This window comes from Wyeomyia smithii, chromosome 3 (assembly GCF_029784165.1).
Source record: "Wyeomyia smithii strain HCP4-BCI-WySm-NY-G18 chromosome 3, ASM2978416v1, whole genome shotgun sequence".
In the NCBI taxonomy this organism is placed as follows: domain Eukaryota; kingdom Metazoa; phylum Arthropoda; class Insecta; order Diptera; family Culicidae; genus Wyeomyia; species Wyeomyia smithii.
Window position 1 is genome coordinate 194794650 of NC_073696.1, and position 15426 is coordinate 194810075.

Consider the following 15426-nt stretch of genomic DNA (forward strand, 5'->3'; position numbering starts at 1 on the left):
TGCATGAGGGCATTACAATCGGCCTGTACGAGCGATGATCTGCAGCAGGTTTGTCTGGCTTTTTGATAGCGATAATCTTAACCTGTCTCCAAGCTTTCGGGACCATATTGTTCCTGATAAGTGTATTGAACAGTTTAAGAAATCGTATCTTGGCCGAATCCGGCAGGTTTTTCATCAAATTAAATTTGATCCTGTCCGGTCCTGGAGCCTTGTTCCTGCAAGACGCGAGGGCAATTGAAAATTCCAGCATTGAAAATTCTGGTTCTTCAATCGCCGTTGTGTCACTGAATTTCTGCTGTGATGGGACAGCATCTGGGCATACCTTTTTCGCGAAATCATATATCCAACGTTCAGAGTATTCATTAGCCTCATTGTTGTCGGACCTATTGCGCATTTTCCGAGCCGTATTCCAGAGGTAGCTCATAGAAGCACCTCTGGGTAACGTGCTTATGAAATTTTGCCAGTACGATCTTTTTCTCAGCTTGTGTAGTTTAGGCTGTTTCAGTTCCAGCTATCTAAACTGATCAAAAAGTTGAATGGAATGATCTTTCCTGAATGCTATGTATGCTGCTTTTAGAGTTTTTTTCATCTCGGTGCATTCTTTGTCCCACCATTGTTTGTTAGGACGAATTTTCAACTTGTTCTCAGGGGCGGGCCTCGTTTGAGATTGCAACGCGCTATCTAAAACTAATGTTGCAAGGAAGTTGTATTCGTCGGATGGAGAAAGCTCTTCGTTTGTTCGAGCCCCTGGGATATTATGTTCGAGAATTTTTCCCAATCAATATTCCGGGTGAGATCATACTCTACTTCGACTGTGGTAGCAGACTGGAGCCTGCTCATAATCGAAATACTTATTGGCAAATGGTCGCTACCATGGGGATCTTGAATAATCTCCCATTTACAATCCAAAGCTATTGAGGAGGAACACATAGACAAGTCTAAAGTGCTCTCTCGTACTGGAGGCCTTGCTATTCTTGTAGCTAGCCCAGGTATACTCAATAGGGTCATATCGAAATCGTCTAGTAAGCTTTCAATAAGAATAGCCCGGCTATCATCTCCAGGTGCTCCCCACGCCATACCGTGAGAATTGAAGTCTCCTAAAAGAAGGCGTGGTGTCGAAAGCAGTTCCGTTATTAGTGTTAGCTGCAGCCGATTAATATTAGCTCTGGGTGGAATGTAGATTGATGCGACAGTGAGGCTCTCACCAGCAATTGTTATATGGCAAGCAACAATTTCTATACCATCAATTGCTGGAAGAGGAATTCGGAAGAATGGGTAGCATTTCTTGATACCAAGGAGCACTCCGCCATAAGAGTTTCCGCGGTCTAAACGGACGATATTGAAGTTTTGAACTGTTAGTGTTGTATCAGTTGATAACCAAGTTTCCGATAGCGCGAAAATATCGCATTTGCTATCGTGAAGCAGGAGTTTAAATTTATCTAGTTTGGGAACCAAGCTTCGACAGTTCCATTGAATGATCCTTGTTGTCGATTCGTCACTTCTGTTGTCTGATTTAGACATCGAAGGATACGAACGCGAGGAGGGGCCATTTGGTGCTTAGTTGCTTACCCAACATGCAAATTGTTGGAAGCCAAGCCGAAATCATACTTTTAAGAGCATCGGATAGACCAAAAGTGGTGAAATAGATAGACCAAAAGTGGTCAAATACGTCCATCAGAAGACGTTATTTCTGGTTCCGATGACAACTTAGCTGTGGGAGCAGCTCGTTTCCCTGGGAGTTTGGGAAATTCTTTGTCGCAATCAACCTTAAAACCTGATGGTGGCGCTTTAGCATTTTGCTCAAGGGCGGGACCACGTGGGATATCATTATGCGTCTTCTTCTGCTCCTTTCTAGGGAGTTTAGGAGAAGATGCACTTGGCCGTTTTCGCACAGCTCCGGTTGACGGCAGAGGTTGATAGTCCTCTTCATCATCATTGGAATCAACGTTCTCCAAACTGGAGTAACGATTTTCCTCCTGCTGTAACGCAGTCTTCAGCATCTGTGCGAAGGACTGCTTACTGCGTAGTTTGGTCGATTTTTTTAGTGCGTCAGAACGTTGTTTGTATTTTGCACTAGTTTCAATTTTGTGTGGGTCGCCACCACATAGAGAGCATTTTGCCTCCTGTTCGCTACAAGCGTGGTTACTTTCTTTAGTTTCCCCACACTTGCAGCATTTAGTTTTGTTGCTGCAGTAGGTTTTTGTGTGCCCTAGCTGCAGATAATTTGTACACGACATGACTTTTGGGATGAAAAGTCGTACCGGTAATCGAAGCTTGTACAGCTCGAAGAAATCGGGGAGCACTTTTCCTTCGAAAGTTACTCTAAAAGAGTCATTCGGGGAGTAGTTGCCCATGTTGTTCTTAGAGTACATTCTCCTGCACTCTAGAATTTTGATTTTCGGAAGATTTGGATTTTTAAAATACCCAAATCCTTTCATAACTTCTTCCTCTGTGAGATCGGGTTCTGTTATTACGCCCTCGATCTCGATTGCGCGTGCCGGAATATATACCCGGTATTCAATTGTAAAGTTTTGATCTTCGACGACCGCATTTACATGTCCGAGATCAGAAAAAGTCGCTTTTAATTTATCAGCTTTGACTTTATAAACCTCAATCAAGCTGCTGTATTTTGTGCGCAGAGCTTTACAGATCTGCACAACCTTGAGGGGTTTGTTTTTTGGCCGGAAAAATACTACCCAGCGGAGCCCGGGTTGACCCTCCTGGTACTTTTTAACCCGCGTTGGCGCACCAGTGGGTGTAGTAACCAAAGCTGTTTTGCGAGGTCTTTTGCGCTTTTTCACAACGCCAAAGAACTCACCATTGTTATTTTCGGGTATTTCCGAAAAGTCCATCCCGGACTCATCCACTTCAGAGGAAGATGAAAGGTCCGGGGTGATAGACAGTCCACCTACCGCCATTTACGGTCGTGAACTGTCTGTTCTCAAATGTTATCAAATGCACAGTTTTAATATGAATGTAAAGGTAATCACTTTATATAAAGAAAGAAATACAATGAGGGATCGGAATTTATATATATGTAAATATAAAATACTGCAGAATGTGTGAATGAATGTATATAAAGGAATAAGAGAGAGAATGAAAGCACTTATCTTGTATGTAGATGTAATTCGCTTGCACCGGTCGCGTTGCCGCTGCACTGAATGAACGCTGAGCGGCAGCGCCCCTAACTTTCCTTTGTTGGGGTTCCACCCCAGTTGAGTCGACCTTCACTGCTGCGGGACGGGCAATTTGAAGTCGAACCAGCGCGACACTAGCACTAAAACAAAACGGTATATGTATGAGCGTTAGCTGTAGAGCACACACGAAAATCAACTTCCCTGTACGGCAGCCGACTAAGCAATGAGCTATGCAACTTGTAGCAATCATGTTGGTAAATTTAATTTGCATAATTATTTTTCGTCAATTTTCGAATTTATAGCTGATCCACTATAAAGATCATGGATAGTTGGCTAACCAGGCGCAATTACACCTTGCGTACGAGTTAGCCGTTTGAATATTTGCTCTTCTTTTAGCCTCTCATTCGCGGTGACGCAACCCAAAATCTCAAGCACGAATCAGCGACTTACTTGCTTGTTCTTCTTGCTAAAATCCCAACCATCGCAGGTCAATAAACTCGGGAAATGAAATGGTTAGATGCATGAATCTGATGGGTAAGGGAGATATAAACTCGGGTTTGAATTTGCCGTGGTTTTCGTTCCAAAATTTCCGGTTTCAAACCAAAATTCTCGTTTGATCTGAGGATTACACCAAGCTCACTTCGATCAGATCTAGTTGAACAGTGAGCGAAGGCAGAGTGCGTGATTTGTGCTTGTTTCGCGATTTTCGCAGGTTTGTCTCAACGTGAGATGTTCTTTAGGTTAGCTAGTTATATTTAAATGTTATTTATTAATAGGGTTAGCGCAGATAGGAGAAGTTGATTAGTGGTGGAAACTTTGCAAGCAAGTGTGGTAAAAGAAAAAGGTAATAAAATTATTGGGATTTGGCTTATACATGTGCTAACCGCGCAGGGGCGGATTAATGCGAAGGCGAAGCAGGCGATCGCCTGCTTGTCAATCATTGAAGGGCGCCAAATGAGTGGGCGACAAATTAAAAAAAAAATAAAACTCCAAACATAAAGATAACTTAAATGTTCGGGAGTTTTAGTTGACCATCTTTTTTTAGACTGATAAATAAAAAATTGTTAGATAATATCGGACTTTGACGGACAAATTCTCAGACAAACGTTGATGAATGAAAAACAAGGAATGACTGAAAATCTTCTACATGGGCGCTTGACAACTTCTCAAGGCCTGCTTGGCATTGCCTACTTCGTCACCCCTTTGGATTATGGAGATCAATTGTTCACCGTAGATCTTCGAATCATCCAACGTCCAGCGCCTTGGTGAAGATGTCCGTCAACTGCTTGTTGATCCAAATAGGTTCCTCTTGTATGCGCTCAGCTGCGATATGGTCGTTTATAAGATAGTGTTTGATGTCAGGTTTGGGGCCATCCCTTTTCAACTATGGTTGTCCTTATAGATCGTCACCCGGTGCGTAATCTTAACACCAACATCATGCAGAAAACCGGCTAACCAGATCACTCCAGCGACATCAGCACTCAATACCACGGGCGTCTTGTTTGCCCGCGAGACTGTGGCCATAAACTTCGAACAAGAAGCTACTTACTGATTTGCGAATTGATATTAGCTTTTCAACCAACGTCTGATTAAAGCATTCAGCTACCCCGTTTTGCTGTGGGGTTCCTTGATTCCTGTAGTAGTTGTGTTGCTCATTTGAAAAATATTCGCGGACTTTGTCTACGCTGAAACTTTTATCTGCCACTGAGCTATAGCCGCATTGCTTCATAGTCCTTGAAACATCGAAACATCTTTGACTTGCGCTTGTTGGTATAGATTACAACGATGTACGTCCAATCGTGACCGATACGAAATAACGTGATACATTCCATACCAGGGATTCAAGTAATGTTCTTTCTAACGGACGTGTGGCTCGTTCTCTAACACTCTCAAACTAACACTCAAATTCTTTGTTAGCCATATCTTTAATTACTGCATCATACTTTCCGATCTTTCATATCATCCATATTACTTTCCGCATCTTCTATTTTCCTTCGCGTGAGGATCACTGCATCCTATCTAGGCAGAACTGGATCTTCCCGGCCGCTATAGCATTTCCCTTTGGTTTTTTCGACGAGTCCCTCACAACTCAAGTCATTATTGCGGTCTGCCCTCTTTTACTCTTCGCTCAACAGCCACCATTTGGCCATCCTTCTTCCGGGGATCATAGCTGTCACGTAAGGTTAAGAATAGTTGAGCTATCAAGTCACCTTCTTCCATTTCCAGACCTGCGGTCTTGAATTGACAGACAAATCCGGTTTTTTTCACAAACGTTTTTTTAGAGTTTTTCAAACAAATTGAAGATTTCATCCGCTGTGAAACCAATGAGAATTGACTTAGCCTTTCTGTCGGTTTGATTCCACTTCATGAAAGCATCGCTTGCCGCCGAAGCTGGTTCTGTCAGTACAAATGAAAGATTAATTGCATTAAAGGGAAGCTTGACTTGGAAATACCAATTTTCAAAAATTCAGTCCGGTCAGTTGCGGGTTGCGTTCCTTTGAGAACATCGGACTTTGACTCGGACAGACTAAGACGAACTCAGGCCAATGTTAACGAACAAGGAATATTTTATTGAAAAACGCCTTTCCCTTGAGCGCTTATCAACTTCTCGAGGACTGCTCGGCAGTACCTACTTCTTTAAAAATGCTCATATTAAAAACTTAACAATGATGAGCGGGGGGGCGCCAAATCAATTTTAGCCTGCAGCTCAAATCACCCTTCATCCACCCCTGTAACCGCGTCGAACAGCCGTTCGACGGCTTTTTATGTCAGTTTTTAAAGCGCCTGGCGAAGCTACTATACCCACCGCCAGCAAAGTTTATCCGCCCTCCTACCTCGCACTACTTGACTTACGGTGCACTAGGACTCAAACCAGCCGTCGTACCAAACTAGCCGCTGATCGGACGGATCGGCCCCTGCCGCCTGCAACATCAACCGCCGTTAGGCGTTATCAAATCCAGCCGCTGATCGGACTGATCGGCATTTGCAGCTCCGATAATCGTACCTGGATGGTGCGGTGATTGCTGTTGGATGCTGATTGCAGCAGATCGCCGCTGAGTACTAATAGAAAGGAGAGGTAGTAGCCGCCGAAGCGTGAGTACATAATATAAAATCCCTGCGCTGGGTTAAGCCAGGACTCGCACCCTTAGGGAAGCTTTATGGCGTAGCCATTAGATGCTCCACCCACGCACACTATAGGTTAGTGATATAAGTTAGATGGCCAAATCAGTTAGTGTTAAACAACCCGGGGGCATCACTGACGTTTACGTACAACATAAGTGAAGCCAGCATTAGCTGGATCAATTTCACATGCAATTTGACAGCTGATTCATCGAAACACGGGAAAAGCAGTGTTCATACATGCATACAGTGTCGGTGTTCAGCTGCAGTGTGTTTATGTGTTGTTTTCGGGTGATGTATTTATTGCATATAACGTCGAGTGCTTTGCTTGATGAAACAAAAAATGAATGCGTTGCATCATTATTGAATGTACGCAGCGTTTATTCTTGCCGAATTCGAACGGCGGTGTTTCTTACAGGCGGCTGACATCGCGCGATGATTTAGGGATTAACATCTCAACGTATGTGTAAATGAGATAGTATATCAACGCTACCTTTAAACATTAACAAAGTTAAGCTAAGCTTTTATTTTTATGAATAAATTGATTCGAGCGCATAATTCTGTACAACATATATTATGCTTCGTTCGTCATGCTTACACTGCTGTGTGAACAAACCTTCGAAAACATAGATGAGACTAGCGCCACTGTCTTTCGCGGCAGCTTCAGGAAACAAGGCTGATGCCACCGGGTTGGTGTTAAAGCATGTTTGTAAATATAATTGTAACAGTAAACTAGTGTGTTTCCCTGTTAAGAGTAATGTTTAGTATAATTTAGGTGATGTAAAGGTATCCCACGTCTCGCGTTCGTCTTTAGTTTCGTTTATTTTGGTACTCCAGGTGGACTGCCTGGGAAAACAGTCCCCGCACTTTGATTTCCATAAGCTGGGCAGCAATCTGTTCGTTCAGAATTGGTCCAGTGATGAGAATCACGAGGTCGGTGTTCTGAGGTTTAGGGAGTTTTTCGCGAATTTCTGCGGTATTGAAACGCATGAGACTGAGTACCTTAGTGAAGTGCATCTGCCTTTTCGTTTTCCCTCAGTTTATTACCCTGACCAGCCCTGAGGCGGAGTTTCTGGCCGGGCAAGCCAAGACAGGCAAGTGGTCCTCTTTGAGGTGGCGCTTAAGCCACTTGCTTGAAGATACGGGGAGCGACACCGCAGATTTGGGAGTGTGGCATTTCAGGCCCGCTACAAACTCCGGCGTCTCGCAGTTGCTCAATATTTGGTCGCGGCGTTCGACTTCGGCGGATGTTATGTGTACACCGTCGAGAGTTTTGAGCGCATGCACAAAGCTAATAGGTAGTAGTACAACTCTATATATTCGCACTGCGATACGTCGGAGGAGAACCTGCCGTCGATTAGAACGTCATCGATTTGATTCTCTGTCTGTTGGTCGGGTGATCTCCAAGTGGTTATGTGAATATCTGTGCGGCGGAATAAAGATACTTCGGACTACCATACCAGGGAGGCTGCAAAGTTTACGCACCGATGGCCGTTATCATTAAACACGGCGTGTAGGCTATCTTTTTTTTAAGTGGCGGGGAAATCTGCGAACAGACACCTGAGAAGAGAACTCAGGGTGTGGGGGTGAGACTAGGGAGAGATATTGGAGTAATAACACTCCCCTAGACACCTACTGGTCTCTGTCTCGACCCACTAAAACCCCTTCAGTCTCCAGCCCGGAACGACGGTTAAGTATTACGTCGGGGAGTGGCTTCTGTGCGTGATACACCCTCTTTACTCTTATAACCTCCTAGCTAACTACGACTGGTAGTTAGCTACCACTGGCGTGTTGGTGGTTGACCCGCCACACACATTGCAGCTCAAGGACAATCTAGGAGGAGGCGCACAGGCCGCGTTCCAGATGTCCGGGTCGTTGCACATCTTCCGGACTAGATTGTCCGAAGTAGTGCCCGGCTCGCTCACAGCCATCACCTCGCCCTTACGAATCGGGGGCATACGAAGAAGACATGCTCAGCAGTCTCCTCCTCATCCACGCACTCGGGGCACATGGGGGACCCCGCGTGTCCGAACCTGTGTGCCTGAAGCAACCATGGCCTGACAAAATCTGTGTCCGGTGGAAGTTCATTTCACCATGGCGCCTCTCGACCCAGTCGGATATCTCCGGTATAAGTCGGTGCGTCCATCTACCCTTTGTGAAGTTAAACCATTCCCGCTGCCAGTGGAGCATCGAGAATGACCTTCTGGTACCTCGTATGCCCCTTGTGTCACGTTGGTCGAAACACTCTCTGTCCTCCTTGATGGCGATGCTGATAGGCATCATGCCGGCCAAGACACAGATTGCATCGTATGACACCGTACGATACGCACTCGCAACTCTCAGGCGTGTAGGCTATCTAGCTCGATTACATTGCCTCCCGAACTACTTATGCTCTCATGTTCCTAAAGACGGCTTTCACGTCCCGTCGCGGGTAGCTATCGTAGACCTACTCTAGCTGCGCGTAGAACACTTCCTTCTCGTCGTCGGTTCTCCCTTCATGTGAGCAGCGCACATTAATGCCGGCCCTTTATCCTCAACTTACACATCTTAGTACTGTTCGGCTGCTACTCCATCACGCGATGGTGCATCTTGCCCAGCTGGCAGCCCATTGTAATCATTAGACTCGTGGAGGTGTGAGATAAAAAACTTGTGAGGGTCGATGCTAAGTTTGAGACTCCTTCTGGGTTGTCAACTTTTTTGTAAAATAAAACTCAACATTTATGCGCGTACTGTCGCTGAGTTCAATAACTGTCGCTTACTACCAAAAAATATCAAGGTGTATTTGGGATTATTAAAAACAAACCTAATGTCCCAGAGGATTTTTACATTTTTATTCTTTTTTTTGGAAAAGGTAGTACATTATGTTAAGCTGGTGGTGTTTACTGTTTTTGATTTTATCAACCAAGCAAGTGTGATGCCTAAGAAGATAGCCTGCCAAAAATGCATGTTCAATGATGCCACCGAATTTCACGTAGTAATGGTACACCAATACCATGTTCTTATGCAGAAATTCAACCATTTTATCATTACAGACAGACTTTCGGATAAAACGGATCTATTTGTAGCACATCAGTTTGATGAAAATACGTCCCTTTTCCGCTCGTACATAATTTAGTCTACTTTCCTAATTTCAAATGTTTTCGGGTATTGCATAAAGAAATAACGTTTACCAAACTATTTGTAAGTAGTCATATAAAAAATAAAAAAAAAATATTTCGTTTTGATCTATCTGCGCGCTAACCTGGTACAGTACTGATGCCATGCCATGTATTACTCGCGAGATTTGTTGTGTCCGAAATAGAAAGAACAAAATGAATTGCATGAAAAACGAAGGAGAGATACTGAGCAAATATTTTGTTGTTGTAAAAGGAAAATAATTTTTCAGAGAAAAAAAATTCTAACCACTCGCATAGCAGGAACACTCTCCCGTTGCTGCTATTAGTTCAGCCACAATATGTTCCCTCGTCGTGTGGGATCTTGGACAACTCGCGGCTACTGTTACGTCATTTCGGACATCAATTTTTCCAGCGATACTGTCACAGAAAGACCCACGTGAAAGCAAAGGTTTGTTGTGTGTGTGGGAGATTTGTCCCCCATCGCGATAGAGATGTTCATGAAAAGATTAGTTAGCTATAGTCGTGTGATATGAGGTCGCACAATTTCTTGCTGCCGCGGCTGCTGCTATGATTTCCAGGGAAAAGAATTCCTAGTGGCAGCTTTTGTGTTGGTCGCATTGGAGTCGCTCTTATTCCAAATTCCATACCGCCTTTTTTCTCGTTTTCCGACAAGACGACTTCGACGACGATGACGGCGCGGGGACAAGCACCAGTAGATTCGCACTAGGGACGGTTTCCTACCTCCCAAAATCCCAATGCACCGTTCCATTTGCATGAGGGTTTCAGCTGTTCGTGTTTTTGTTGATCGTCCACTTGAGCTCTCGTTTCAAACTGCGAATTGGTAATTTGGCGTTAGATGCGATTTTACTGTTGACTGCTGTTTCTGCTGCTGCTGCTTTGATCTGCTTCAAAGATATACCCCCGGGCTGCACGCCATCCTGTTCATCCTGTAATCCTCTCTATCAATACGGTTGTGAGAACTGATTCGGTGGTAGCTCAAACACCAGGCGATCGGCAGCATTCTCGATAGACTGACCCTGGCCAAAGGTGGAATCTTGCGAAAGGAGTCCGTCTACCTGGGAACGATATTCGGCCAAGTAGTCCTGGGAGAAATCGGGCTGCTGCGACAGACTGAATCCCGGTTGAGACATGTTCTGGGACATACCCTGAGTAAGCGAACCGGACCCGATGGGACCGGGTGTGCTCTGGTTCTGGCTAGACGGTGGCCCGATTGGGCGTTGTTTGGGTTTAGTTCCGATAGGAGCAGTTCCGGGTTTGATACGGCGAGCCTGTTTGGCCGCCTGCATAGCTTGCTGCTGCTGGAAGAAACGAGGAGGAACGTTGGACATATTCATAAACATGCCGACTGGTACTGGCATATTGTTGATCGCCGCTTGGGCACGTTCCGGTGAAATATAGCTGATTGGATCATGCGTACGGGTGAACATGTCCAGGGGGGGATTTCTTGGACCATTCATCATGCTACCGATCGGACCTGTGCGAACAACAATGGGTTGATTATTTTTATAAAATTAGTAAAAAAGAGATGTGCAACTTACCAGGATTTCCAAAAGAATTCCCACCGAAATTAACGTTGTGGTGGTTTCTTTCAAAATAACCCGCCTCTTTGGCATCGTACATAATAGTGTTCATGAAATGTGAACCAGGGTTCAATGTGTTAACGATCTTCTTCGGTTTTGTGAACTGAATCATCGACTCCTTGAGGTTGTTTAGGGATCCTTCAACCAAAACTTTTTTGTCTTTGTAAAAGTTCAATAGATGATTCCACAGTTGCTGTTTCGAAAGAACCTTCGGGTTTCCGACAATAATGATTCCATATTTGGCTCGCGTCAATGCCACGTTCAATCTACGTGGATCGTTCAGGAAACCGATTCCTTGATGTTCATTGGAGCGAACACACGACATTATGATAATATCCTTCTCTCTGCCTTGAAATGCGTCGACGCTAGCAATTTCGATTTCCTGGTACAGCTTGGAATGCAGTGACCCTTGGTATTGCATGTACTGAACCAAATAGGCGCGCTGACCCTCGTAAGGAGTGATGATTCCGATTTGCTCCGGTTTAACACCGGCTTTCAAAAATCTGGTAGTAATTTTCTCCACATTCGATGCTTCCGTTCTATTCAAATAAGACGTTCCAGAGCCAGCGATTTCTTCCTGTCCTTGTGTCACCAAGAAAAACATCGGAGTATCCGGGGAAGGCCAAGGAAAGTCAACTTTTAGCTTGCGTTCTTCTGCACAAACACCGTTTTGTAGACTGCCCTCGTAGAAGAAATTCGACGGAAATTGGGACAATTCCGGGTGCATACGATACTGAACTTCCAGCCGGAATGGACGTATTCCAAGCACCACTAGACGCTCGAACAGACTCTGTGATAATCCTGCTTTAGCTGCTTTCTTACACATTACAACCGGTCCCAGCTGGCAATGATCCCCCACCAGAATGAGCTGTTTCGCGCCGAGAACTACGGGGACCATACATTCCGGTTCGGTTGACTGCATCGATTCATCGATCAGAATAGAGCTGAACTTTATACGCTGCAAACGTGGATCTCCTGCACCAACACAAGTACAACATATAACATCAGCAGCTTCTAGCAGCTCGCGTTCGGCTTGCTTCTTTAGCATTCTGTATCGTTTCTCATCCGAAGAACTCAACTCACCGGTCTCATCCTTCAATTGTTGTAGTTTCTTTAAGTCAGTGTTTTGTTCCATGTTGCGAATCTGATTGTGCAGCGCAAGGAAACTAACAGGAGAATCGATAGCTTCACGAGATTTAGCACAAACACGAACCACCTTCAAATTGGTACGGTGAATCTTTTCCGTCAGCTGATCTACTGCTGTATTACTTGGTGCACATACAAGTATTGGACCACCATTCAAGCGAACAAGCTGATAGACAATGGTAGCGGATGTGACCGTTTTTCCCGTGCCTGGAGGACCTTGAATCAAACTTAGCGGACGTTGTAGAGCATGCTTTACCGCATATACTTGAGAACGATTCAAATCCGGCAAGTTTGGGGCACTGAAATGTTTCGGCAAGTTATTGATACGGAATGTTACGTCGTCTGAACCGTCCTGCCGCCCATGGCCTAACAAACGTGAATAGATATAATTTGACACGCTATTATCGTCCACGGCAAACTTTCTAAGCGCCATCTGCATGCGATCGAAAGACGTTCCTTTCCAGATAAAATCAACCGCAAAGTGCAATGTACACTCGATCGGAGCCTGGTGGTTGTGCTTCAACTCCAGGCCCACGTCCTCACCGTAGTTATCCGGAACCTTGATGACGTGTCCAATACAACTCCACGGTTTATGCATTTCGCCGGTGTAGCGCAGTCGAAGTTCATCTCCATGCATCAACTTCATATCCCCATCGTTCTTGGCAAGGGTAAAATAGGCGATAGTTTTTTTGTTCAAACCAGTGTCCCAGCGAATTTCAATGCTCTCTTGGGTCTGGCTTTCCTTCAGACGTTTATCGTAATCCGCCTCCAGTTTCACCAACGGACCAAAAATGTTCTGATACTGGTAGCCATCCACGTAACGGAACTGAACCGGTGATGGTTCCTTGTCGATACCCGGCTTCTCTAAGTCCTGGAATGTTGCATCAACATTTTCCTTCCACAATTCTTCCAACTTGTTGATCTGCGCTGCAGAAACCTGACGTGCACGCATTTGCTCCTGCTCGGTCGGAACCTTAACTAACCAAAACAGAAAGCACCGGTCGGCTATTAGCGGCTTCCACTGCTCCTGGTCCCAGTTCATATCCTTGATGGAGTTTTGGGCTGCGCACGGTTGTCTAACAATAAAAGAATATGTTTAATATCATTTTAATATTAGGCACGTGAATAATTCACAAACCTGCACAGCAGCACAACAACCGAGTCCGCCTTAGCCGGGATGAAGCCCAGAACGAAAACGTTCCGAACACCACACGAATAGCACTCCAGTACTGTTTCACCGAGGGGCCCATCGCCATGCAGTGTCACTTCGCGATGCTTCGCACGGACCAAATGGTTGACGATGTGCGACCCGGAGGTACTTCCACGCCCGTTACAGAACCACTTCTTGCAAATGTTGCACATCACCACCGTGCTAGGCTCGTGAATGCCACAGTAGCGACAGGCGTGCGTCGGCAGATCCTGACTCGCAACGACAGCATCATCTTCGTCCTCTTCGAACTGCAGTTCACTGATGCCCGAAGTAATGCCGGCAATTTTCGATGCATCCGATCCTAGCCGGCGACCAAATCCGTTGAGCTGTTTTGACACAAACATAAGATATATTCAAATTATACTTTGAATATTACTGAATATGGATTAACTAATAGGTTAATCTAGCCTACGTAAAGTAGAAGCAAAATATGACACTTCCGCTGAATATTTTTATTATTATTTCATAACATCTGTAACAATCTGTTAGTTAAACTTTATGCGCAATTTAATGGAACCAGCTAAATTTACGAAATTTGACCTTGAAACTCACAAGTAATACCTTGTTATTAGCATCATGCAAATTCTATTAAATCCATGATTCGACTGGTATAAAAACATAAAAATACGTTTGACTTTGAAACAGATTTCGAAGTGCAAACTCTTGCATACAACGATTGATCAATTAACAAATAGTAACAGCAGAACACATCGTGCCGCTTAAAAACATATAAAAAACTATGTGTATGTGTTGTATTACAACTTTTCAATTCAGTTACACTGCCTTCAATCCAAATACTACAAACCATTATCGCACTCATCAAACATTACTACATATCACTTTTGATACGTGTACGATTTGACACTGTTCAAGGCTCTTGAAATGTAAGTGAAAAAACGCAACTTTTTTTTTGTCTAGGAAGATACCAACATAGCTTGCCAAATCAAAACAATTGCAACCTATTTAATTTACTACACCCACCTGACTACCCGAGCCTCCAGCGCCACCCAAATGATCTAGTTGCGATGCAAGCGTTTGGCTCTGCGACGGAATCGTGAAGTCCCGGAAGTCGAAATCAGTCCCCTGGGTGTCCGCACCGATGAGGTCGTTTTCCTCGGTGTCCAGGAAGGTCAACGTTTGGGAACCAACCGCGCCATCGTAGGTGTCCACACTCATTTCCACCACTAACGCTGGTGCTCGACGTACGCGATCTTTACCTTGAGAAATTTCACTTGCTCACGTTCGTACTAGCCACTACTGACGTAGAGGCAATCGCAATACTCACGTCAATTCAATCCCTGGAAGAAAACGAGAAAATTGCCAAAAAAAACCTTTATTTATTAGGCACAACGTTGTTTTATTACAGGCTATTTTTCCACGGCGTATAACTGGAGGTAGAATTCAGTACCAAACTCACCAGAAATGGGGGGATTTTTGCAAATATTATAAACTTTATCTTTTTCGCAGCAGCACATTGGAAATGAAAACGCGATGTATTTTTCTTTTGTCACCACGGCCCGCTCATTCGTTTCGTGACCAGGGTTGCCACATTTAAATCTGTGTTTTCCCTTGAAAAAATCTGAGCATCTATATCTGGAACAAATATATCTGTAAAAAAATCTGTATTGTTCAAACATAAATAACTTTGTTTTTTTTAGGTTTTTATGGTACATAAACGAAATTTTTAGCTTAAAATGTGTGAGGAGTTGAAAATATGCTCAATTTGCTTAATATTTAATGAAATAAAATTTGGATTGTTTTTAAAAATTAATGTCAATTTCTAAAAATCTGTAAATCTGTACATTTCGACGAAAATCTGTATATCTGTATATGCAGATTCTGTACCGTTACTTCGGCCAAAAATCTGTAAAATACTGATCAATCTGTACATGTGGCATCCCTGTTCGTGACTTCTGTCACTCTTGCTGGTGTGTGACTAGGACGGGTAGTGTCAACTCAAAAGAAGCGTCCCCTTGAAAATCACGACGAGCACATCAGCAGTGCTGCTGTATGTGTTTATAATCGCAGGATTCCGAAAACCAGCACAATCTCAATTATACATATTTAACCTTTTGAGCAATCAGATTGCAGAAGGA

General features: G+C 44.2%; 2 protein-coding genes across 2 annotated transcripts in view; one reads left to right on the forward strand and one right to left on the reverse strand.

The window, feature by feature from the left end:
• The first annotated feature begins 3854 nt into the window (after positions 1-3854).
• LOC129728318 (MAU2 chromatid cohesion factor homolog) overlaps positions 3855-15426 on the forward strand; it is a 32068-nt gene continuing 20496 nt past the window's right edge. Inside the window, exon 1 of the mRNA XM_055686752.1 lies at positions 3855-3981. The gene's annotated coding sequence lies outside the window, so the exon portion shown is untranslated. The remainder of the gene's footprint in view (positions 3982-15426) is intronic.
• Positions 9065-14875, reverse strand: LOC129728317 (regulator of nonsense transcripts 1 homolog). Its single transcript, XM_055686750.1, has 5 exons — positions 14748-14875; positions 14312-14628; positions 13259-13656; positions 10933-13196; positions 9065-10868 (listed from the first exon to the last, which is right to left on the reverse strand). The coding sequence occupies exons 2-5, from the start codon at positions 14504-14506 to the stop codon at positions 10336-10338; spliced, it is 3390 nt and encodes a 1129-aa protein (XP_055542725.1). The 5' UTR covers positions 14507-14628; positions 14748-14875; the 3' UTR covers positions 9065-10335.